The following is a 26,895-nucleotide window of genomic DNA, read 5'->3' as shown; positions in this document are numbered from 1 at the left end:
TCACTGACTGGGTGGCATCCAGTGGGAGCGGTCGCTGATCCCATTTTGAAATGGAGTCATTCATGACCCTGCTTCTTGTCTCTGGTCTTTTCCAAGACTCAGCTTGTGTTCCCGTTCCTTTCCGGGTCCACGTCTCTGATTTCCACAAGGCAGCTCTCCAGACACACCGGGGACACTAGATCATTCAATTGATTTCCATCTGCACGTCACAGGCCCCTGCAGTTTTTGTAACACAAACAAGACAAAAAGAACAAGCAGAAGGTATAGAAAAAAAAACACAGAAATTATTTAAAAGATTTGCTATTGGAAGATGATGCTGAATTCTCAATAGTGATAGTAAAGTTAAGTTCTCTTTTCCAATCATTTTTAATCTTATAAAAGGCCTCTGAATGTATTTTCATAATTATATTGTAAACATTTGATATTACACCTTTTTGAAAAGGATTTAGTTTTAACAGTTTCTCCAAAATACCTGAAGGAACAAGATTTGGAAAGCTAGGAAGTACAGTGTTTAAAAAAATTCCTAATCTGTAAATATCTTTTTAAAAAAGAAAATGAGATCTTGGCAAATTATATTTTTTAGATAATTGTTCAAAAGACATAAAACAATTGTCCAAAAATAAATCAGAAAATCATAGTATACCTTTAGTCTTCCAAGCTGAATAAGCTTGGTCCATAACAGAGGGATGAAAAAATAAATTGGATACATTAGGAATTGCTAAAACAAATTGATTCAACCCAAAAAATTTCCGAAATTGAAACCATATACATAGTGTGTTTAACTATTGGATTCTCAATTCGTTTATGCAATTTAGAAAGAGCAAAGGGAAGAAAAGTCCCTAAAATAGAACCCAATGAAAATCCTTGTACAGATTTAGTTTCCAGATTTACCCAATGAGGGGTAGGAGATAAATCCAAATCCCTTAACCAACAATTCAAATATTGAACATTCATTGATACACTTTAAAGTTGTGCACAGGGCTCATGTGTCCAAGTATAAATTGGATCGTTTTTATTCCCATATAAATCCTATATGTGACAGATGTCATTCTGATATAGCTTCTTTAACTCATATGTTTTGGTCATGTCCGCTTTTGAAAAAATATTGGAAAGACAGTTTCGATATTATTTCCACGGTATTGAACATTGATTTACAACCTCATCCTATTACTGCAATCTTTGGTTTACCAAAGATGGAGTCAATTCATTTATCTTCTTCTGCTTGTCAGATGATTGCATTCATTACATTAATGGCTAGAAGATCTATTTTGTTGAAAGAAATTAAACCCCCTACCGTATTTCATTGGTTTTCTCAAACTATGTTATGTCTAAATTTGGAAAAAATTAGAAGTGTCATAATAGAAGTGCTCCTATTAAATTTGAAAAGACTTGGAGGCCATTAATTCAATATTTTCACATGATGTAATTTGACCCTGTTCCAATCCTATTTGTTTTTCCGATTTTGATTTTATATATATATAAAATTATATAATATTTATAATATAATGTATATATGTGTGTATGTATGTGTGTGTGTGTGTATGTGTGTGTGTGTATATATATATATATATATATATATATATATATGTATATGTAGAGAGGATCAGAGTTGGGGACACTGATGATACTTTGTCTTTTTATAGATACTATAAACAGCCCTTTTTTTCTCTTTCCCTTTTTCCTTTTTTTCTTTATTAGTTAGTGGTTAGTTTGTTAAATTAGTTTTTCTTAGGGTATTAATTTTTTTTCTCTCTTTTTCTCTTTTCTGTTTTTTTTCAACATTATATACCAATTTGTTTTTGTTTCGTCTATATGATAGTTGTATCATTCATGATTTGGGAAGACTTAACTATATTGTACTTATTGCTTGTGTATCCTTTTATGTTCATTTTAATTTTGTAATTTTGTAATCCCAATAACTATGTATTAATCTTATCATGTTGATATTAATAAAAAGATTGAAAAAGAAAGGAAGGTGACGCCGGAGGAATCCTGTTCGCTGGCACCATCTTGACCAGAAACAGGAAAGATGCTAGTGTGGATAGAAGATTGGCTGACTGGCGGGAGACAAAGAGAGGGAATAAAAGAGCCTTTTTTTTTTCTGGTTGTTTGCTGCATGGACCAACTATTGCTCTGAGCACTAAATTTTTACATGGCCTGAAAACTGTGTGGCATTTTAATACAACATCATACGAAAGAAAATTCCAACTGCATGGCACCAAAGGCAATGAGCGTGGGGGCATTTCAACTCCTACACAGCTTAGAGGGAACAGTGCTAGCGGTGTCTGGTGTTGGGACCACTTCTTTTCACGTTATATGTCAATGAAGTGGATGACAGAATTGATGGCTTTGTGCCAAGCTGGTGAACAATATAAAGATGGTTGGAGGGGCAGGTAGTGTTGAGGAAATGGGAAATCTGCAGAAGGACTTGGATTAGGAGAATAGGCAAAGAGGGTTCAGATTGAATACAGTTGAGTTAAGTGTATGGTCATGCGCTTTGGTAAAAGGAATAAAGTCTCAAAGTGTTTTCTAAATGGGAGAGAAATTCAGAAATCAGAGGTGCAAAGGGATTTGGGAGTCCTCGTTCAGGATTCCCTGAAGTTTAACTTGCAGATTGAGTCGGTGGTGAAGAAGGCAAATGCAATGTTAGCACTCATTTCAAGAGGACTAAAATATAAAAGCAAGGATGTATTGCTGAGGCTTTATAAAGCACTGGCCAGACTGCACTGGGAGCATTGTGAGCAGTTTTGTCGCCTTATCTTAGAAAAGATGCACTGTGGTTGGAGAGGGTCCAGAGGAGGCTTGCAAGAATGATCTTGGGAACGAAAAGAGGAGCGCTGGATGGCTCTGGGACTGTACGCATTGGAGTTCAGAAAAATGAGGGAATCTCAGTGAAATGTAGCAGATATTGAAAGGCCTTTATAGACGGAATGTGGAGAGGATATTGTCTGGAGGGTGAGTCAAGGACCAGAGGGCACAGACTCAGAATTTCAGGACATCCTTTTGAAACGAAGATGAGAAGGAATTTCTTTAGCCAGAAGGTGGTGAATCTGTTGAATTTCATTGCCCCAGATGGTTGTGGAGGCCAATTATTTGGAAAAATTTAAAGTGGAGGTTGATAGGTTCTTTATTAGTGAGAGTATCACAGGTTACAGGGGAGAAGACAGGAAAACCGTTTTGAACAGGATAATAAGCCAATCTTGATAGAATAGTGGTGCAGACTTGATGGACGGAATGGCCTAATTCTGCTCCTGAGCCTTATAGTTTTATTTTAGTGCTTGCAATGAAGCTGCACAATGCAAATGTCAGACTGGAGCTGGGATCAGTGCATGGAAGCAAGACACAGACACAATGGTGCTGAGATGTGTGTGTCCTATGGATGTATCAGAAAACCTGCTCATGATGTGAATTTTATTTGCTCTCTAGAAGAACGAATACATTTTGACGTTGATTGAAGAGGACTTAAACAACATGTTGCTGGGGCTGAGGATCTCGCCTGACAAGCTTCACCTGGAGTTTGCCCAGGGAGGCCTGCCCAACAGCCACAGGGAGCGTGTGACGTTCCAGGACATCTACCTGGCTGACCACCAGTGGCACACCTTGGTACTGGCTGTGTCAGCCAACTTCGTGTCTCTCACTGTGGACTGCAGCTCTCCTATTGACACGTGAGTAACCAAACCCTTTGGCCAAGACTGCAGCAGCCCTTTCAGCTGGCAGTCCACAGCTAGTACACAACACTCCCTCACCTGCCCCTTCACACCCAGTTTCCCCATCCAGCCATCCCCTGGTCCTTCTTCAATCCGCTCCTCTTGAACCCAGCTCAGCCTGGCCCAACAGCCAGACTTCCAGTCTCCGACCCTCCTTCCTCTCCACCCCGAGGTCAAATGTATCCTTCCATTTTAAAATTTAATTCACTTGTTCTCCACATGTGAACATTTCTAAATCTCCCTCTTGCCCACCTCTGAAGTGAGGAGATATGAGTCAAGTGTATTGATGAGTCTGGAGCTACGTGTGTGCCGCACGTAGGAGGGCAGATTTCCTCAGTGAGCTCCAGTCACTCCATGGATTCTATTCCAATTAATTAATTACCTTAAATTTCCCAACTTGCTGTGCTGGTATTTGAACATGTGTCAATGTGGTCCAGAACTCTTGCTTCTGGCCAGTCACTTAACCCGCTGGTGAGATTTCTCAAAAGCAACCTGAACTAGACCCCGATTCACCTCATTTTTATTTTTAAAAAACTCTATCAATGCGAAATGTACAAAGCAAAAGGTTTGTATGGTGTAATCTATCCCTCCCCCACACACGCACCCCCCCCCCACCTTTTTCTGGGAACTTGTTACATTTTACACCATTTCATGTGTTTATCCCCCTCGATAAGATGTGGCTACAGATTACCCAACTGCAATGTTACTCTAGTGTTCTCGTGCAGTGTGTTGAACTCTGACTAAACACCAAGTTTAACTGAAGTCAATGAGGACAGGATCGCAGTAAGATTAACCGTTTACTGTTCACTCTTCCACATTAACGTATGGTGAAAACTGTTGATAAAATAATACAAAATGTATACAGTATCTGTTTCCTTCTTGGCATCACATTTGCATCATAAATACTTGTAAAAGTAAAACTACAACAAACTATATTATAGTAAAGTCTCACTAAAGTACAACTTAAGTCAGAATCTACCTACGCCATCAACAGCTTTAAATACACTTCAACACAAAGTTTCCAGCAACACTTTCAATAGCACAAGAAAATAAATTTTATCAACTGTCATTTCTGTAACGTTCTCCTTCGGGTGTAACGAAACGCCGAATTTAACGTCCGGATAAACCACAGCCAATGCAAACCAGATCGCAGTAAGATTAACCATTTACTGTTCACTCTTCACATTAACATATGGTGAAAACTGTTGATAAAACAATACAAGATTGATACAGTATTTGTTCCTTCCTTAATATCACATTTCAAGTGTAAATACTTGCAAAGGTGACTATAACTACATTACACTAAGGTGCAGTATACAGGGAGAGTTTACCTGCTCCATTGACTACTTTAAATACACTTCCATGCAAACTATCCGCGACTCTTTAACTAACGAAAGCATAAACATTATCTACCGTCGTTACCTCTAACAGGATCAGCATTAACATCTTAGTTCAATATATCGATTATCTATTAACTTACAGCGTTGCTCTCACTGTGATTTCTCATGCCTGCAAAACTGCTTGTGCTCAGGTGAGCCTCGTGGAAAGCCCCCACCCTCGCGCTAATTTCAAACCGGTGTTTTCCCACAAGACGCGGCGAAACCGGATGTGACGTCATCGCATGCCGATATATTTTACATGCAATGAATATACTTTAAACACTTCTAATTCTAACTAGAAAATACTATTGAATGAATCACTAAGCGAAAATATTATAAACTAAATAACTGTCGTAAAGACAGCACACTCCCCGCTTGACCTTCGTAAGGTCACAATGAGCAGAGTACAAAACTTAGTCTCTTAATCAGTCATTGGGTAGAAGTAGAATAACTTCTGTAACTGGCCCTTGGTAAATTTTCACATCGCCTTGGTCGGTAGTCTTCAATTCGATCTTCCTGACATGTCCATCCCCGATAGGGAATGTAGCAGTGATTCTGGCCGTTGGCCAGCTGTTGCGAGCGACTTGCTTGTCCCTGAGCAGGACTAAGTCTCCAACTTGAAGATTCCTGCGGGGTTCTGTCCACTTTCGTCTCTGTTGCAACGAGGGTAGATATTTCTGTCTCCAGCGGGACCAGAACTGATTTGCCAGAGCCTGGACTTGTCTCCATTGCTTTGTGTACAAATCCTTGTCTGAGAAGTCTCCTGGTGGAGGAGGTGCTCCTGCCTTCTGCGTAAGGAGCGTTGATGGCGAAAGTATAAAGGGGTTTTCTGGGTCAGAAGACACAGGTAGGAATGATTGTGCGTTTATAATGGCTGTGACCTCTGCCATTAGGGTGCACAGTACCTCGTGGGCCAATCGGGTGCGTTGCTGTATCTCAGGTTTCCTTTTCCAGGTTTTCCGTAAGGACGTGAACCGTTTGACTGCCTGCTCTTTGTTATCTGGTGAGCGCTGGCGTGGTTCTCTGATTGGCAATGGGGCAACCCCATTATTTGCTTCATCTCTGAAGACCTTGGTGTCTTTGATTTTTAAAGAAATGGTATCTTGAGCTGATTGTGCAAGTTTGTTTCCGTCCTCGGTTTGAACGAAAACTGACTGACCTAGCGTCTCGTCGGTTACTTTACGCTTGGTAATGTCTTGTTGTGCTTCTTTAGGGTACACCTCAGTGAGGCAGATCTCGGAACAAGAACGGCTTGACTGAGTTTGACCGCAAACTTCTGTACAGTTCGAGCCGACAATTGTTGTCCTGGAGTGAACCTCTCCCTCCCCGCCGTCCTGTTGTGGGGGTGAAGGAGCGTTGTCGGTTCTTTCATTCTTGACTTCATCACGGAGCCGTGAGGGTAAATTTCCTTCCTCGTATGGATGTGATGCAATCGTGACTCTCTGAGGTTCCTCGTAGCTGGGGAAGTTATCGAATACGTATAGAGAGGGGAGACGAGCCTGCCTGTCTATTTGAGATTGTACATAGTCGCTTGTGCGTTCCAGTCTGGTCCTTTCTAAAGTAGATCTTACTGCGGTCAGATCACGCGACCCTTCAGCTTCTTCTATGTACTCTGCTTCCGCCATGGCAGCTTCTCCTTCTCTTTCTCGCTGCAGCACTTGCAACTCTGTTGATATTTTTGCCATTTCCAACTGGGTTTCGGCTTCTCTGGCGGCCTCTTCTCTTTGTCTGGCGGCCCTTTCTTTCTGGATTTCGGCTTCTCTGGCAGCCTCTTCTCTTTGTCTGGCGGCCCTTTCTTTCTGGATTTCGGCTTCTCTGGCAGCCTCTTCTCTTTGTCTGGCGGCCCTTTCGGCTTCTCTGGCGGCCCTTTCTTTCTGGATTTCGGCTTCTTTTGTGGCCAGTTTCATTTTCAAAACTGCTTCTTGTCTGGCGTAACGCAGTAGCACCTTGGCGGCTTCTGCCTTTCTGGCGGCCCTTTCGGCTTCTCTGGCAGCCTTTTCGGCTTCTCTGGTGGCCAGTTTCATTTTCAAAACTGCTTCTTGTTTGGCGTAATGCAGTCGCACCTTGGCGGCTTCTGCCTTGGCTCTTGCCTGTGCGGACTTACTTGATGTCGTTCTACTGCCCTTGTCGCTGGGCGCCATCGACTTGATCCCGGATCGAGCTGACATTGCAGCACTTGGAACACCTGATAACGCACGGGTGGGCTTACTTGATGTCGGTTTACTGCCCCTGTCGCTGGGCGGCGTCGACTTGATGCTGGATTGAGCTGACATTGCAGCACTTGAAACACCTGATAATGCCGCTTTTTCACTGTAACGTTCTCCTTCGGGTGTAACGAAACGCCGAATTTAACGTCCGGATAAACCACAGCCAATGCAAACCAGATCGCAGTAAGATTAACCATTTACTGTTCACTCTTCACATTAACATATGGTGAAAACTGTTGATAAAACAATACAAGATTGATACAGTATTTGTTCCTTCCTTAATATCACATTTCAAGTGTAAATACTTGCAAAGGTGACTATAACTACATTACACTAAGGTGCAGTATACAGGGAGAGTTTACCTGCTCCATTGACTACTTTAAATACACTTCCATGCAAACTATCCGCGACTCTTTAACTAACGAAAACATAAACATTATCTACCATCATTACCTCTAACAGGATCAGCATTAACATCTTAGTTCAATATATCGATTATCTATTAACTTACAGCGTTGCTCTCACTGTGATTTCTCATGCCTGCAAAACTGCTTGTGCTCAGGTGAGCCTCGTGGAAAGCCCCCACCCTCGCGCTAATTTCAAACCGGTGTTTTCCCACAAGACGCGGCGAAACCGGATGTGACGTCATCGCATGCCGATATATTTTACATGCAATGAATATACTTTAAACACTTCTAATTCTAACTAGAAAATACTATTGAATGAATCACTAAGCGAAAATATTATAAACTAAATAACTGTCGTAAAGACAGCACAATTTCTTTTAACAGAATCAGCGTTAACATTTTTACTTCAACATATTGACTGTCATATGAACTTACGGCGTTGCTTCTGTGATGTTTCTTAGAGCGTAGAAATGGAGTTTTCCTCGGGTTGATCCTGCACACGCAAGCCCCCGCCTTCCCATTTCTCCAAACCAGAACTTAACCATGAGACGCGGCAAAACCCGGTGTGATGTCATCACGTGCCACAATACCTCACAACAACTGCAACGTAGTTAACTAGAAAATAGTTACAAACAAATTATTTAAAGCGAAAATGTAATAAAGCTAAACAAATGCCTTAAGGGCAGCACAGTTACTGTGCTGAACCTGTCAAAATGAGTATTGTATTTTCCACACAGGTATCTGGACATACCTTTCCCAGAATATTTAGGCACGGCAAGATCTCGATTTTACATTGGGAACAGGAGGAGACGGAAAGGACTGTTTTCAGTAAGTGCATGATAGCTTGGGAACTGCGCAGATCAGTGTACTATGTTTCCTTCTGACTGAAATGCCGAGCACAAACCACATGGCTCAAGGGCAGCTTCTCTAAGACTACTGAAGGAACCTCTTTTAAACTGCAGATGAACTTTTGATCTCATCTTGATAACGACATCATTGTGACCTTTGCACTTCATTTGTTTGTCACTCTTTACATTTCCTGGAACTATAACCTTCATTCTTTTCTTTCCTTAACTCTTACTGTACTTGTGTACATGTGATGTACTTATGTAAGGATTGATGTGTCTGGTTGGCATGCAGACTTCAACATCTGGCTCACCTGCTGACATTTCCCACTTTCTCGCCAGCACTGCACCTCTACCAGAAGCAACAGGACCCCATTTCCCACACTCCCAAGACTGAGTGGGACCCCAGTTTCAAGGATTTAGAAGGTCATTCATATTCCCTAGGATTCATCCTTCCAGCTAGAATTGTCTTGAGGAATCTCCTGCAGTGCACAATCCCTCAGGATGAAGGAGGTCCTGTGCATTCTAAAATCCTGTTGTGCATGTTACAGCGCATCTTCATATGGATTCCCCCACATTCCATATATCCCGTCCTTCAGTACCAGCCCTTCGAGTACCTCATGGACTGGATGGGATATGGCCCAGGAGAAAGAAGCTGGATACCTTCATGGGACATCCTGGACACCCCACCTTGATGGTGGACTTTTACATTCTGATCACCCTGGGCCAGCCGTTTGCAGGAGGGGTGGGGAGCAGAGGCTGGGTTCTGTCGTGGCCCTGACTGAACAGCAGCAGGCATCCGAGTTTCAGCATTCCATTTCCCTGGGGTTTGGCTAGCTGCCACTGTCCCTTTAAGACTCAGTTCCAATTACTATTGCCTGCTACATTCCTTCATGGTACATAAAGGCCTTGTGCTGAGCTCTCAGTGCTCAATCATAGGAGCTTGATTTCTGGTACATACTACTGTTCGTGATTTTGCCTTTGGATTTTGTTTGTGTTGTCTTATTTATTTCAAGTCTGAGTTATTCTAGACTTTACTCTGCATGTGGGTTCACCACCATCCATAGCTCTCCCATTACACTTGCTGCATCAGCTATAGAGTACCTGAGGTGAATAAATCATTTGTCAGAGAAGTCCATCTGGACTGTAGTGTCTCTGAAGATTCTTCACTGTCTCGTCCTCTTGCCCTGAACTCCCCAACCACAGGCAGTGCTATGTTTTTTTGTTGTCCTGTGGTGGAACCATTGAATCATCCACTAAGTAAGTATCTTATTGATTAAAAGCTGTGCGCTACCCTGGTTGACTTCCCAAAATGCAAAACTGTCGATAACAATCCAGGTGTAGCCTCACCAAGGCCCGGCATGATCGTAGTAAGATATCCCTGTCCCAGTACTAAAATCCTCTGGCTGTGAAGACAAACATACTGTCAACACTGTGTTCACAAGGCTTTTCAAATCTTTGCAAGGTTAAGCAAACTCAGAGCTAGATTTCCAAAATGGCCCCTCCATTGTGAGTTCTGTCAGAAAGAAGTTTATAAATGTTCAGAGATTCACAGATATGCTCAAGCTTTCTTCAAGAAGTGCAACCTGCCCACAGCCATTGGCCCATAGACACTCAAAATGGGGGAGAAGTATTTGGGGTATCATCAAGGACCTTGAGTCCCTGCACCAGCAGCACAAAGAAGCCCTAGGTATGGAGGTGGAAAGAGGACACAACCTTACAAACCACCCACCCACCGTCCCACCAACCATCTGCCACTCCCATGTTGACTTTATTAGACACTACAAAACTAGAGTGGAAGCAACCCTTGGTGACCCCGAGGGACTTCCTAACAAAAAGAATATATAAACCAGTCCGTAACCTATGGTACCCCTATACTGGAGGCAGTGGATGATTAAGTTGTAGATGGACTGCTGGTACTATTCAATTATAGGTTAAATGCTAGTTCATTTAGAGTGTGCACCATGCTAAAAGTGCTGCCATCCATAAGAAGAGATAACGGTCCTTTCTGGGAATTGTACTTACTTGTTAATTTTTATCCTAATGATCAAGTAGAGCCCTATAGTATCCTAACTGAGGAGAACGTTGATGGATGGTCTGCTTTTCCGGAGCATCACCTATTTGACTGAGGTGAAAATGACTCTGATTTGGCAGGACAGGAAGTGTATCCTCTACACCAGCCTTCGTCCATCCCGCTAGTTACTTCACCGCTGAGCCGACTATCCTTCCCACTTGTTTATACTTCATCAGTATCCCCTTAACTGGATCCTCTCCTCAGCTATTCCATAAGGTGGCCAGTTCCACATTCCCACCATTCTCATGGGAAAGGTGGAATTCCAGAATTCCTGACTAGATTTATTGCTGGCATATTAAAGGTCTTTAACTGTAGATGCATCACCTTGTCCACTTTGTCAAGCATCATGTATCATTTTGAGATTTTCCATTAGGTCACCTGCAGCCTCCTTTTTTCTATTACAGCTGTTCCACAGAATATACTCTAAACAATAAAGTTCTGAAAGCAAACGTCCCTCAGTTAGCATTGAGCAGGCAGGAACACTAGAGGAGTGGTCATCAAGCAGGGTGAATCCTTCAGGTGATGTGCTCGGTTAAAAGGTTGAGTTGGATGGAACGCTGAGGAAGGGGTGACAAACCTGGACTAGAGTGATGCATTCATAGTCCTAGAGCATTACAGCACAGAAACACACCCTTTGGCCCACCTACTCAATGCTAAATTGTTATTCTGCCTAGTCCCATTGACCTGCATCAAACCCATAGTTCTCCATATCCCTCCCATCCATGTACTTCCCACACATCTCTTAAGTGTTGAAATCAAACCCACTTCCACTGGCAGTTCTGCCCAACATTCCCTGAAAACATTTCACCTTCACCTTTAACCCATGACCTCTAATTTTAGTCTCTCCCAAGGTAAAAGCCTGATGCATTTACCCTATCTATATCACTTGTAAGTTTATATACAGTACCTCTATCAAATCTCCTCTCAATCTCCTACACTCCAGGGAATAAACTCCTAACCTATTCAATCTTTCTCCATAAAATCCCGGCACAATCTGAGTAAGTTTTCCCTCTAACTTTCCTCGGGAAATGTAGGGAGGGCAGGAGGGTGAAGAGAGTGATAAAGGGTTTGTGGTGGAATAGGAAGAATAAGGAATCTCAAACTGCTCCATATATTGTTTCACAGGGGTTACTGAGACAACTGGTGCTGCTGCCGGGATCTGATGCGACCCAGAGGATCTGCCCCAGTCCCACTCCCAGACTGGCGGCGCTCTCCATCCCGAAGATCCTGATGGAGCTCCCTCTGCGGCCTTCGGACAATGACATCTTGAAGTACCCTTATGGTAAGGAGGAGTGATCAGACTGGGTGCATTTACCTCGTGCGTATGAGGTGTGACTTGTCCTGACTGGGAGTTAGGTGTCTCTGGTCAACAGTGGTGAAGGACCACAATGTAGGGTTCTTCTCCTACTGGAGAGGGAGGGGCCATGTTGGGGGAGGAAGCCCCTCAATTATATACCACCCCAGGGTGACTCGGGTAGCTGCCGTGCTACTGACGTGTATAAATTTAATAGAGCAGTACAGAAAGCATGAATGTAAAAAAAAGTTGAGTGGTTTATTCTTGTAAATCTTTTTTAAATTGTAAGATTTAAGTTGTAAATCTTGTCTTTTATTACAGTATGATTAAAGTTTATTCTGTTTTTAGAAATGGAACAATTTCAACCATGAAGTCAAGTGCTTACACCAAAACGGGTTGAAACATTGACAGTTCTTCTCCGCCCTAATGATGTGTTTGACCTGCTGAGCTCTTCCAGCAGGTTGCTTGTTGCTCATTAAAAGCAGTTTGAGAGGCACAAACAGAGACTGAGAACACATTAGTCTTGTTTCAGATGGAATATATAGTAACTCGTGGAGTAACAAAAGACTAGTGCTTATGCTTCAGCTATTTATCATTTAGAAAAGTGTTCTTGAGAAGGAATCAAATGTAATATTTCTAAACTTAGCAACAACTCTAAACTGTGGGATTGTGAACTATTGAGTAAGTAAAGAGGCTGCAAAGTTGAGTGAGTGGTCAGAAACATGTCGGGCAGCGAAAAGTGGATTAGTGAGAGGAAAATCAGAAGCTGGCTTATTATTTAAGCAAATGTTTGATTTGTAAGTGTCAGGCTACAAAGAGCTTTGGGTGTGGTTGTAAAACACATAAAATGCTGGAGGTACTCATCATGTACAAATGCTGCAGGTCAGCAGCATCTATGGAGTGAAATAAATAGTTAAGGTTTTGGGCTGAGGACCTTATCAGATTCCTTTTTCTTCAGCCCTTTGCCCCTTCCATCATCAACTCCCAGCTTGCCAAATCAACTCCCCTCTCCACCCACCCACCTTTCCCCTCACCTGCTTTCACCTATCACCTGCCAGCTTGTACTCCTTCCCCCTCCTTTCCAGTCCTGAAGGAAGGGTCTGGGCCGGAGCATCGGCTGTTTATTCTTCTCCACAGATGCTGTTTGACCTCTGAGTTCTTCCAGAATTTATGTTTGGGTCGCTGAAGATTTCCAGCATCTGCAGGATCTATTGTGTTTACAGATTTGCTTGGGGCTCAGACACTGGAAAAAAAACTGCACCAGCACCAAAGAGTTAAAAGTATGGTGACCTTCATAGCAAAGAGGATTTTATAATTGGGATGGGGGGTGTCTTGCTACAATTCTACAGGTCCTTGATGAACCCACAGCTGGGGTATTACGTGCAATTTTGGATAAGTGTTGCATTTTGGGAAGTCAAACCATGGCAGGACTTCTACAGTGAATAGTAAGGCCTAGGAATGTTGTGGAACAGAGGGAACTAGAAGTGCAAGGATATGGTTCCCTGAAGGTGGTGTCACAGGTAGACATGGTGAGGAAGAAAGCATTTAGCACATTGGTCTTCATCAGTCAGAACAATGAGTATACGAGTTGGGACATTGAGTTGCACTTGTAGAAGACATTGGTAAGGCTGAACATTGAACATTGCGTGCAGTTTTCATTACCTTATATATATATATATATACATATATGTGTGTCGTTAAGCTGGAAAGTGTGCACAGAAGAATGTTGCCAGGACTTGAGGGCCTGAGTTATAGGGAGAGGTTAGGCAGCTAGGACTTTATTCTCTGGAACATAGGAAAATGAGAGTGTCCTCACGAAGGTGTATAAAATTATGAGGAGGCATATATAGGGTAGATGCACCCACTTTTGCCCAGGGAAAGGGAAAGGAAAAACTAGAGGGCATGTTTAAGATGTGAGGGGGAAAAATTAAAGGGAGCCGAGGGCAACTTCATGCAGAGGTAGCACACATATGGAATAAGCTGCCAGAAGATATGGTTGAGGCAAGTACAATAACAGCTTTTGAAAGGTATTCAGATTGGTATGTAGTGAAGTGTAGAGAGCTACGGGCCAAACTTACATAAATGGGATTTGCTTCAATGGGCGTCTTGGTCTACATGAACCAGTTGGGCCAAGGGGCTTGTTTCTGTGACCTGCCCTACCCACTGCCCGCTCCTCTCTCCTCCTTATTCTGACTTCTGCCCCCTTCCTTTCCAATCCTGATGAAGGGTCTTGGGTGGAGATGTCAAATGTTCATTTCCCTCCATAGATGCTTCCTGACCTGCTGGGTTCTCCAGCATTTTGTGTGTGTTCCTCTGGACTTGATGATGGTTTGTTACTCATGATGAGTGTTTGATGGCTCTGGGCCTGTATTTGCTGCAATTCTGAAGAATGAGGGGTGACTTCATTGAAACCTATCAAATGGTGAAAGGCCTCTGTCATTGCGGAAGAAGAACTAACACTCGGACATGGAGGGAGATCGCTTCAGAATGCCTTTATTGTAGCATGTTATCATGGACAGCCCATCCCCCTAAAAGCGGAGTTCGTGAGACTCTGTCTGACGATGGGTCACGCTCTTATATATATATCCCAAGCATACGAGAGAAAAACACATGAATCAGAATCAGACTTTAATCGCCAAGTACCTGTGCACATACAAGGAATTTACTTCCGGCAGATGTTGCCTCTCTGCTCATAACAATAATAATGATAAATATAAATGAAAATATAGATTATACATACAGGTAGTGCAATCCAAGTAATAGTTAAATCAGAAGTCAGTCCTTCATAAATCAGAAGGAAGAACTTCAATGGCAGTTCTGCTGAGTAGCGAAGTTGCAGGATATGTCCCTGAGCAGTTACACATTTACTTCAGTGTTAATTTCTCAAAGCAGTATATCAGACAGGCTAGAAGAGTATATCAGACATGTGATGATCCTTAGAACAACAAATACAAACATAATTATTTTAATCAGCCTGACTGTAAAGCACATTGTCAGCAGCGCAGAGTACATTAGTCACAGCAGACTGTGATTTTACATTTGAAGATCATTAACCCTTCCTTGCTCAATACAGTGTCAGCTCTGGATATTTTCTTCCACAGCCTCGATTGAGTAGATGTGGATGTGATGTTTCCTGTGGTGGGACGATCTAAAGCCAGACTCACAGCATCAGAATAAAGGGGCATCTTTTTAGAACAGAGATGAGGAGGAATTTCTTTAGCCAGAGAGTGATGAGTCTGTGGAATTCATTGCCACAGACAACTGTGGAGGCCAAGCCTTTATGTATATTTAAGGCCGAGGTTGATCGATTCTTGATTGGTCAGGGCATGAAGAGATACAGGGAGAAGGCAGGAGATTCAGGCTGAGAGGAAAATTGGATCAACCATGATGAAATGGTGGAGTAGACTTGATGAGCCAAATGGCCTAATCCCGCTCTTGTATCCTATAGCCTCATGGTCCCATTTTCAGCATTTGCCAAACCTCTTGTGTCTCTAGTACTTTGAATATAATGAGCATTTTTCTTCAGTATTTATCAAAAAGAATGTTTTGATACGAAGGAGATGGGTAGGATTTTTAACAAATATTTCTTCTCAGTTAAGAGAAAATCATGATCGCTCAAGAGATGAGGGAAACATGTGGGGCTGTATTGGAGGATTTTCATATTATCAGGGAAGATGAATCTACAGCGTTATGGTGCATTGAGATGGATAAATCCCCAGGGCCTAACCAAGTGTATCCTCATACTTAATGAGAGGCTAGAGGTGAAATAGCAGAGACTGGAAGAGGGCTAATTTGTTCTGTTGTTTTTTTAAAAAAAGGTTGCAAGGACATGCCAGGGAACTATAGGACAGTCAGCCTGACATCATGATGGGGAACTTACTGGAGGGAATTCTGAGGGACAGAATCTACCAGAATTTGGATAGACAGAGTCTGATTAGAAGGAGTTAGCATGGCTTTGTGCATTTGAAGTCATGCTTGACAAAGCTTTTAGGGTTTTTTTTGATGAGATAATCAAAAAGTTGATGCAGGTAGGAGGGTGGACGTTAATCCTTTAGGAAGACCTTTGACAAGATACCGTATGATTGTACCACGTAGATTCTACTGAGAGTTAGTTTGGTGGATTCAAAATTGGCTTAGTAGTGGGGAGCACAGAGTGGTGATTGAAGGTTGCTTCTCAGAATGGAGGCTGGTGACTTCCGGTGTTCTATAGAGACCTTATTTTGGATGCAAGTACACAAGGCTTGATCAGCGGGGTAGGCATCAAGGCTGTCATGGACACATTGGGCAGAAGGGCCTGTGTCTGTGCTATATTGTTCTATGACTCAGACTCAATGGGAAAGACACCGATAATAGTGAGAGCAGTGTGAAGCTTGTAAAAGTGCTAGGGCATTTGATGTTAAAGAGGAAGTGGTGCTTGGTCTGTTGAAGAGCATCCAGGTGAATATCCCCAGGCTACTGAAAGATTGCTAGGGCCTTGTTAAAGACAGGGAGAGAATTTATGTGCATTTAGATAAACATGGCCTGACGAGGGAAAGTCACCATGGCTTGGTGTTCAACAGGTCATGTCTTACAAACTTGATTGAGTAAATCTACCAAATACGGAAAGATAGTGAGGACGTGCCAAGGATGTTTACAATAGTGGGTGAGTTTGGGATCAGAGGGAGCAGGTTCAGTAGAAGGATGTCCATTTAGAACAGAGATGAAGAGGAATTTCTTTAACCGAGAGTTGTGAATCAATGGAATTCATTACCCCTGAAGGCTGTGGAGGCCAAGTCATTGGGTATATTTAAAGTGGAGGTTAATAGGTTCTCGATTAGTAAGGGTGTCAAAGGTTACGGGGAGAAGGCAGAAGAATGAGGTTGAGAGGAAAAATAAATTAGCCGTGATTGAACTGCAGAGTAAGCTCGGTGGGCTAAACGGGCCAAATCTGCTCCTATGTATAGTAAAAGCTTCTTTAGGTATGTGAATAGCAAAAAAATAGTTAAGACCAAAATTGGGCCATTGAAGACAGAAACAGGTGAATTTATTATGGGGAACAAGGAAATGGCAGATGAGTTGAACAGGTACTTTGGATCTGTCTTCACTAGGGAAGACACAAACAATCTCTCAGATGTAATAGTGGCCAAAGGAACTAGAGTAAAGAATGAACTGAAGGAAATTTGTATTAGGCAAGAAATGGTGTTGGATAGACTGTTGAGTCTGAAGGCTGTTAAGTCCCCGGGACCTGATGGTCTGCATCCCAGGGTACTTAAAGAGGTGGCTCTAGAACTCGTGGACGCATTGGTAATCATTTTCCAATGTTCTATAGATTCAGGAACAGTTCCTGCTGACTGCAAGGTGGCTAATGTTATCCCACTTTTCAAGAAAGGAGGGAGAGAGAAAACAGTGAATTATAGACCAGTTAGCCTGACGTCAGTGGTGGGAAAGATGCTGGAGTCAATTATAAAAGAGGGAATTATGACACATTTGGATAACAGTAGAAGGATCAGTCTGAGTCAGCATGGATTTATGAAGGGAAAATCATGCTTGACTAATCTTCTGGAGTTTTTTGAGGATGTAACTATGAAAATGGACAAGGGAGAGCCAGTGGATGTAGTGTACCTGGACTTCCAGAAATCTTTTGATAAAGTCCCACATAGGAGATTAGTGGGCAAAATTAGGGCACATGGTTTTGGGGGCAGAAAACTGACATGGATTGAAAATTGGCTGGCTGACAGGAAACAAAGAGTAGTGATTAGCGGGTCCCTTTCGGAATGGCAGGCTGTGACCATTGGGGTACCACAAGGTTCGGTGCTGGGACTGCAGCTGTTTACAATATACATTAATGATTTAGATGAAGGGATTAAAAGTAACATTAGCAAATTTGCTGATGACACAAAGCTGGGTGGCAGTGTGAAATGTCAGGAGGATGTTATGAGAATGCAGGGTGACTTGGACAGGTTGGGTGAGTGGGCAAATGTATGGCAGATGCAGTTTAATGTGGATAAATGTGAGGTTATGTGGCAAGAACAGGAAGGCAGATTACTATCTAAATGGAGTCAAGTTAGGAAAAGGGGAAGTACAACGAGATCTAGGTGTTCTTGTACATCAGTCAATGAAAACAAGTATGCAGGTACAGCAGGCAGTGAAGAAAGCTAATGGCATGCTGGCTTTTATAAGAAGAGGAATTGAGTATAGGAGTAAAGAGGACCTTCTGCAGCTGTACAGGGCCCTGGTGAGACCCCACCTGGAGTATTGTGTGCAGTTTTGGTCTCCAAATTTGAGGAAGGACTTTCTTGCTATTGAGGGAGTGCAGCGTAGGTTCACAAGGTTAATTCCAGGAATGGTGGGACTGTCATATGTTGAAAGGTTGGAGTGACTGTGCTTGTATACACTGGAATTTAGAAGGATGAGAGGAGATCTGATTGAGACATATAAGATTATTAAGGGATTGGACACACTGGAGGCAGGAAGCATGTTCTCGCTGATGGGTGAGTCCAGATCTAGAGGCCACAGTTTAAGAATAAGGGATAGGCCATTTAGAACAGAGATGCAGAAAAACATTTTCACCCAGAGAGTGGTGGATGTGTGGAATGCTCTGCCCCAGAAGGCAGTGGAGGCCAAGACTCTGGATGCATTCAAGAAAAAGTTAGATAGAGCTCTTATAGATAGTGCAGTCAGGGGATATGGGGAGAGGGCAGGGATGGGGTACTGATTGTGTATGATCAGCCATGATCACAGTGAATGGCAGTGCTGGCTAGAAGGGCCGAATGGCCTACTCTTGCACCTACTGTCTATTGTCTTGTGATTGATCAGGTTAGGGGAGTGAATGGTGTTAATGCTTCACTAAGATCCAGGTAGACAAGGTCCATCATGGCAGGCTGATCCAACAGATGAAGATGCATGGGATCCATAGTGACCTTAGTTTGGAGTCAGAACTGGCTTTCCCATAGATGACGGGAGGTAGTGGAGTAAGGCTGTTACTCTGGTTGGACATCTGTGTACTGCAGGAACTTGCGTTTGAGCCTCTGTTGTATATAGATCATTCGTATGAAAATGTATACGGGTGGGTTATTAGGTTTGCAGATGATACAAAGATGGGAATTTGTGAAAGGTGTCAAAGGATACAGCAAAATATAGATCAGTTACAAATAAGGGCAAAGAAATAAGGCGGGGCTTATTCCAATCGAGGTGTTGCAACTGGGAGGTAGGCTGTAAGGGGGAAGTAATTTTTTTCCCCAGGGTTGAAATGTCAGGGAGATGCAGTTCAGCAGAGAGGAGGGGAGGATGTTTAAAGGGGATGTGTGGGCAAGGTTTTACTCAGAAAGTGGTGGATTCCCGGAATGGACTGTTGTGGTAGTGCTGGAAACAGGTACGAAACCAGTTAGTGGCTGATAGATAGAAACACAAACGTTGCAGGGAATGGAGGGATATGGATCACGTCAGACTGAAGGGATTTAGATTAATTCAGCATAGACTTTGGGGCCGAAGGGCCTATACCTATGCTCTACTGTTTTATATTCTGCGTTTGCTGTTCTGTATACTGACACACTAGGGGGTCAACCCTGGTTCAGTGAGGGAGCAAAGAAAACATGTGGGAACAGCCTCAAAGACGACAAGGTGCCCTCCCAGAGAAGCTGCAGTGTCGGACGACGTGCATGGTGGCACGCAACAGAGCGAGATAATCTCACTACCACTGGAGCAGGTAGATCTCAGGTCTGACCCTGCCGGCTCCCAAAAGGTGGTGGGCAATTAATCAGCTAAAGGTAGGAGAAGGAGGCTCCAGGCACATCCACAATCGTGGTGGGGCCCGGCATGTAAGTGCTAAAGACAGATAAACATTTGAAACCACGTTCGGACAGAAGCACTGAAGAAACAGTCTATCCTGGGATCCTCAGCTTGACACAGGACAGCCTTCAGCCAGTTCACCTCATTCCACAGGATGTCCATGGCTGGCAGGGAGGAACGTTGGCCTGTTCTACTGCTGTTTCTTTCATTGCTAGTTGCGTTTTGAGTCTGTTGTTGCTTGTTGTGTTCTGTGTGGTTCTGCCGAGCATCGTGGACGTGCTGTGTTGGAACTGGAATGCACGGTGACACTTGTGGGCTGCCCCCAGCCCACCCTCAGGTGTGAGGGCTGTTAATTCAAATGACACGTTTCACCGTGTGCTTCAACATCCACTCGACAAATAAACTTGCATCTTGAATCTTTAATATCAAATGCAGCTGACCATACTGGACACAGTAAAGGGCCTGGGACTGGACATCGTCCCTGCTGAGCCGCTGGAGACCTCAGCCTCAAGCCCTGTTGCAACAGTGGCAACCGGCTGACAACGTGGAAAGTTGCACAGGTACAAACGTACAGTTTGTCCCATCCGGTCCATTACAGCTCAGTCAGTCTGCTTTCATCCCCCAGCAGAGTCATGTATGGCACCATCAGGAGTATGATTACGCACCACATAGTCTGAATCACCAGGCTGGGATTTTCCAAGGCTCCGGGTCTGATATGAACAAAGAGTTGAACTTCAGTGGTGACATGAGAGTAAGCAAGTGTGGTCATCAAGAGAAAAGCACTCGTGTAATTGGAGTCAGCCTTCACACAGAGAAAGGTGTTCGAGGATTTGGAAGTCGATCATCCCACCCCCAGAACATCATTGCAGAAGTTTCCCAGGGCAGTGTCCTAGGTACAGCCATCTTCAGCTGCTTCATCAGTGGCCTGCCTTCCATCATAAGGTCAGAATTAGGGATGCGATGCACCATCAATAACTCTAGGAGACTGGAAGTGAATGATAGGCTTTTATTAACAGCAAAAAGGGAGCATGACATGTCGAAGACTGAGGGAGGAGCAGTGCCCCTATAGCCTTTATACAGGGGTCTGTGGGAGGAGCCACAGGAGCAGTCAGCAGAGGGGCGTGTCCAGACAGGTATACATAGTTTACTGCAGGATGTTCACTGATGGCTGAGCAATGCTCAGATCCATTTGTATTCCTTGAACTCCTTGTGTCTGTGCCTGTACACAGGAGGACATGGGCAACATTCAGATGTAGGCTGATAAGTGGCAAGTACTATTAATATCACTGCTGAGCCTGGAGATGAGCATCTCCAACAAGAGTTCAAGTTTATTGCACATGTATACAATCAAATGAAACAACATTCCTGCAGACCATGGTACATCCACAAAACAAAAATTACACATTGCACATCAACCAAATTACTACCATAAGTAAGTTAATAAAATATAAGTGAAAATATATGTAGTTCACAGCACAGGTAAACAGTAAACAACACGCTGTCCTTGTGCTGAGCTTTCAGTGGTGGCAGGTATTCATTAGTCTCACAGCCAGAGGGAAGAAATTGTTGCCCAGTCTGGCAGTCCTGGTCCTGATGCTCCTGTAACTCCTCTGTGACGGTAGTGGGTCACAGAAATTGTGGGACAGATGACTGGGATCCTCAACAATGCTTTGGGCCCTTTGTCTGCAACGCTCCCGGTAAATGTCAGAAGTAGGGTGGGAGACCCCCATGATCCCTTCAGGGGTTTTCACCGTCCTCTGTAGGGTATAGCAGTCCAATGCCTTGCAGTTTCTGTACCACACAATGATGCAGCTGGACAAGACACTCGATGGTGCTCCTGTAGAAAGTTGTTCGAATGGCAACAGAGAGCCTTGCACGCCTGAATCTGCTCAGAAAGTGCAGACACTGCTGTGCCGCCTTGACTAGTGAGGAGGTGTTGTGGGTCCAGGTTGGAACGCCTGTTATGTGCAGACCAAGGAACTTTGTCCTCTTTACTCTCTCCACGACAAAGCTACTGATGTGCAATGGAGAGTGGCTGACTCGTGTCTTTTCAGAAGTCCACCATCATTTCTTTTGATTTGACTATGTTGACACTCAGGGTGTTGTTCCCACACCATTTGATAAACTTTTCTACCTCCTCTCTGAATGGCAATTTATCATTATTGCTGATGAGGCTAAGAACAGTAGTATCATTAGCGACCAATAGACATGGTGCCCGCAACCAACGAGACCAATGGCAATGTCCTGCAGTCAGTTCACAAAAGGACTTCTTTTAAACTGCATGTGATTGGAGCCTAATTTCAATCTGTGTTTTTGAGTGATCTGGTGCTTTTGCTATCTCCAAAGGAGTTTGGCAAGATTGAGAGTGGAGCATGTGGCCTAAAGGCTGAACCTGAACCCATGATTGGCTCTATTACTCCTCAGCGAGTAAAGGGTGAGCAAGGTTGAAATTGAGGATGAGAGCAGAAGGCAAGCAGGGCCATTGCATGCGTTTGCCTGCTCTCCCTCTCCCTCTCAGTTGATGCTGCCAGAGGAAGATGTGGGAGTCTTCCTCACATCACAAGGTGAGATTGATGTGGGTTCATTTTTGGAGGACTCTGCGAGTTCATCTGACACGTCTTTCTGATGTCTGGTTACTCTTTTTATGGCATTTTGTGTGTTTCGATCAGGGGACCTTCAGTGCAGATTGGCTCTGCAGCTTGAAGTCGATGGATGACAGCGCTGAACCTAACCCAGCTATAGTGAACACTCCCAGACCATTTCAAGGGCTCTGCATTTTAATGTTTAATATTCTGGGTGTTATTCACTCGGGTTTTTCCATTTGCGTGATTTGTTCTTTATTTGCGTGTTGGCTGTTTAAAGTTTTCTTTGTACGGGTTCCATGGTTTTTCATGGTTACCTGCGGGAGGACGAATCTCGGGTTGTATACTGTATACATACTTTGATGTACTTTGAATTTTTGGATCTTTGAACTTGATGGTGCTAGTTGAGCTGGATTTGGCAGTGCAATTGTGAGTCAGTAGTGTGAACAACAGCGGGCTGAGCACACAGCCCTGGGGGCAACAGTGCTCAGCATGATGGAGCTTGAGATGTTGCTGCCAACTTGGATTGACTGGGATCTTTCTGTCAAGAAGTCCAAGATCCAGTTGCAGAGAGCGGTGTTGAAACGCACCAAGGACAGCGTGGAGGGCTGAGGCTATAGCATCATCAGAGGAGTGGTCTGAGCAGGAGGTGAACTGGAAAGGGTTCAGTGTAGCTGGAAGGTGGAATTTTATACGATCCATTACCAACCACTCAAAGCACTTCACGATTGTTGAAGTCAGCGCCACAGGACGGCAATTGTTTCAGCCAGTTACCTCTGCCCTTTCAAGCAATGGAATCATGGTGGTTGCCTTGAAGCCTGCAGGGACAGTGGACTGTTTCAAGGAGATATTAAGACCTCTGTTTGTTGGGCTAGACAGTTCCTCAGCACCTGCCTAGCTACTCTGTCGTCCAATCCCACAGTTTTGTGGGACCCCAGCCAGACAGGTTGCCTATTCCTGAGGGAACAGGGAGATGGGGGACTTTTCTATCAATGCATCAAATCATGCACAGAAGGCATTGGCCTATCAGGAAGGGAGGAGTTGCGGTGGTTGACATGTAAGGAAGTGGTAATCAGTTATGGTCACAGTTGTGTCACAAAGGTGTTTGTGGCTTCTCTGTGCGTACTCATGCTTTGCCTTCCTGAAGGCAGAGGAGAGCTCGGCTCTTGCTGACCTTGCACTCATCCTGTCCCCCAATCTGAAGGCAGCGTCTAATCCCTGAGCAGTGCCCAAACCTCTGCAGTCAGCTAGAGTTTCTGGTTTTCCCTGGCATAGTAGTATTTAATCACAGTAACATCCTCAATGAACTTTCTTACGTAGCCGGTCACCGATCCCACGTACTCATCAATGATCATAGATACCCATCTCCCTGAATATGCTCCAGTCCGTGCTTTCGAAGCAGTCCTGCCACGCACTTTCTGGCCAGGTCCCAATCTCCTTCTAAACTAGTTTGGACCCTGGTATAGCCAGTGATCTGTATGCAGGGATTAGCAGAATGGATACGTGGTCTGAGTATCTGAGATGAGGATGGGAGGCTCCACGAACATTTGTGTAACCGGTCTAATATATTCTCCATGGTTGACATGCTAGTTGAACTTTGGCAGGACTGTTTTTAAGCTGGCATGATTGAAGTCTCCAGCAACACCACCAGGGTGAGAAGCCAGAGGGGATCCCAAAGCCCCGACCCACCCCACCGTGTCAGTCAATGGCATTCCCATTGCCGAGTTCCCTGTCGTCAACATCCTAGGAATCACTGCTGACCAAAAGCTAAGACAATGGTGACGAGTGTCTGTTACAGTCTGGGGATCCCACAGTAAGGGTTTCGGCACCAGAAACACTGAAGCCTTTCCACCATCTACAAGGAGCATACTGGAATATTTTTCACTTGCCCGCATGCGTGTAGCTCCATCAGCTGGCGGTAAGCGAGACAGCACTGGGAGAGGGCAGTCCACGTGATTCGTATTTGCTCCTCCGGCACCACGGGGTGGCTCGCTGTGTATACGACCTGCTTGTCCAGACGACTCTAACTGCACCTCCCAAATCTCCAACCTCTACCACCTTGACAAAAGGTGAAGCGGATACAATGCACAGCACCACCAATAGATTCACTCCATCTTGCCCGTACATCATTCTCACTGGGTTCGAATCCCTCTCCAACAGCACTTCATCTGAAGGACTGTAGCTTCTCAAGAAGTCAGAAGACCACCACCTTTTCAGGGATGATTACTGATGGGCAACAAATGCTGCATTGCCAGGACTGCCTGTGGATGGCATCTAACCAGAGCTTTGTACAGCTGTTACCATGACTACCACTACTTTTTCTTCCAGCCTACTTTTATTTAGTTCACTCAAGGGATTTTGGCTTCGCGGGCTAGGCCAGAACTTAATTGTGCATCTCTAATTGTTTTTGAGAAGGCGGTATCTTGTTGAACTGCCAAGTCTTTGAGGTGTGGGTGTACCCTCAGTGGTGTTGGGGAGAGAGTTCCAGGACGCTGGCTCAGTGATGGTGATGTATCTCCAAATCAGGATGGTGTGTGTCCTGTGGGAGTGGCTGCCAACTGGAGGTGTCTCCAAGCTTTTCATGCCTTGTTTTTCTAGCTGGAAGCTGCAGCCTAAGGAGTCAAACTGCAGGTCATCCTATAGATGGTACAAGTGGTGGAGTTATGGCCAATGAACGAGTCTGTCCATTCCCTGTGTTTGGGGATACTTTAACTTTATTAGAAAGCACTTTGATCTGTTTTACTTGAGCCAGGTTCGGTGACCTATTTGCCACAGGTCTGCTCATCCACTTCACGTACCCTTCACAAATCTCTGCTACCTGTTACATTACAACACAGAAACTATAGCTGCATATCAGGGATGTCTCCCATAATAATATTGGGTGGATCTACCACAACATTTTGGACAACAAAAGCTTTCTTTGCAATTGTAATCTTAATTCTGATCAAGTTCCTTTCTTAGATTTTACTATTTATATTTCCCATAGGGAGCATGTGAACAGAATACTCTGGGCAAGTCCCAAGTTATTATCTCTGTCGGTACTGCTCCTCTAATATCTCAAAGTATGTGAGTCAGATCTTTCTGATGATGGTGTTTTCCACCCAGGTAGCAATGAGACACTCCCTCACTCTAGAATATATATAGGTCAATTGTCAGTGGCTCTGCCCCTCCCTCTCTGTGTCATCCTACCTAGCCGTACAACTCTTGCATTCCTCAGTTCTGGCTAATTGATCATCACTGATTTTAACTGAGGCAAGAATCTGCAGATACAGGAATCTGGAACAACACACAATGCTGGAGGAGTTTATCAGGTCAGGCAGATCTGTGGAGAGATGTTTCAGGTCTAAACTCTTCATCTGAACTGCTTAATTACCCCACCTAACACACACAATGCTGGAGGAACTTGGCAGGTCAGGCAGCATCTATGGAGAGGAATAAACAGTTGATGTTTCAGCCCGACACCCTCCATCAGGACCCTGAGACCCTTCGTGAGACTATATGAATGGTCTCAGCCCAAAACATTGACTGCTTAGGAATAGCTGATCAAATGATCATTTGATCATTCCTGATTTGGAACACAATGAAAGCTGTTGCTTCCCAACATGGCACCTGAGGTTGCTGGCTCATTCACTGGGCAAATTGTCGAGAGTGCAGTGATTGCCCAGTGGAAGTGTGCTGTACGATACCAATCAGTGTGTAGTGCCAGCACTGTAATTTTGGAGGGCAACACTCCAAAGGGACGTGCTCTGCTGGTACTTTTACATAAGCCAGGCAGCAAGGAGAGAGTGGCGTTCAAAGGGTAGTTTTCCAATCTGATGCCAACGAAGAACAATCACAGATCACTGATATTTCTGTAAGGGCACCCTTTCTCACTGCTCAAGATTCAATATTTTTTGTCATTTGTCAGTACATTATTGTTTTCTAGATCCAATGCAGCATTAAAAAAACACCAACATAAAGAACACAAAAAAACAATAAATATAAATACATAAGACTAGCTTGTATATGATCTGATGTTATGTGCACAAAGTGATTCTAGACACAGGAGTATCTGTACATAATGTTACTCTGACAGGAAATGATGACGTAGTGGTGGCAGGAAGTGTGGAGGGGTTGGTTAATGGGTGGAGGTGTTAATCAGTCTTACTGCTTGGGGAAAGTAGCTGTTTTTGAGTCTGACAGTCCTGGAGTGGATGCTGCATAGCCTCACCTCAGTCCTTGAGCAAGGTGGACAGTATCGCTGGCCTTCTCCCAACGCCTTTCTATATATGTCCCTGATGCTGGGTAGGCTGATACCAGTGATGTGTTGGGCAGTTCCAACTACCCATTCTAGAGAATCCCCCCCCCCATCCTGTTCTGCAGGCCTAGAGCAGGATAAGGTCTGGTCTTCAGTTCACACACATGGGCGAAGCAGGCACGTTGTGAAAGCAACACCATGACATGAAGTATGTGTCAGTAGGAGCTCACTGGCTGAGTTTCACTGCATGAGCCAGAAGCCACCTGGGGCGTGGAAGTGAAGGGAGGGGGCTGCCTGTGCTGTTACACGCCAAGGTGAGTCACTTCCCCTGGGAACAGCCGAGCTCAGTGTTACTGGAACAGCAATCCAGAAACACAAACTAATCACTGGATTGGG

The 26,895-nt window shown here is 44.1% G+C and overlaps 2 protein-coding genes across 2 annotated transcripts in view; one reads left to right on the top strand and one right to left on the bottom strand.

The window, feature by feature from the left end:
- LOC132392275 (thrombospondin-type laminin G domain and EAR repeat-containing protein-like) overlaps positions 1-26,895 on the top strand; it is a 106,828-nt gene that overhangs the window by 22,496 nt on the left and 57,437 nt on the right. Inside the window, exons 3-5 of the mRNA XM_059966102.1 lie at positions 3,427-3,665; positions 8,438-8,528; positions 11,745-11,901. Of these exons, the coding sequence (XP_059822085.1) occupies positions 3,427-3,665; positions 8,438-8,528; positions 11,745-11,901 (487 nt within the window). The remainder of the gene's footprint in view (positions 1-3,426; positions 3,666-8,437; positions 8,529-11,744; positions 11,902-26,895) is intronic.
- LOC132392276 (caldesmon-like) lies at positions 4,888-8,044 on the bottom strand. Its single transcript, XM_059966103.1, has 2 exons — positions 7,805-8,044; positions 4,888-7,526 (listed from the first exon to the last, which is right to left on the bottom strand). The coding sequence occupies exon 2, from the start codon at positions 7,357-7,359 to the stop codon at positions 5,512-5,514; it is 1,848 nt and encodes a 615-aa protein (XP_059822086.1). The 5' UTR covers positions 7,360-7,526; positions 7,805-8,044; the 3' UTR covers positions 4,888-5,511.

Source organism: Hypanus sabinus, chromosome 4, assembly GCF_030144855.1.
Source record: "Hypanus sabinus isolate sHypSab1 chromosome 4, sHypSab1.hap1, whole genome shotgun sequence".
Lineage (NCBI taxonomy): Eukaryota > Metazoa > Chordata > Chondrichthyes > Myliobatiformes > Dasyatidae > Hypanus > Hypanus sabinus.
Note: the sequence above shows the minus strand (reverse complement) of the source record. Positions and strands in the feature narration are given on the sequence as shown.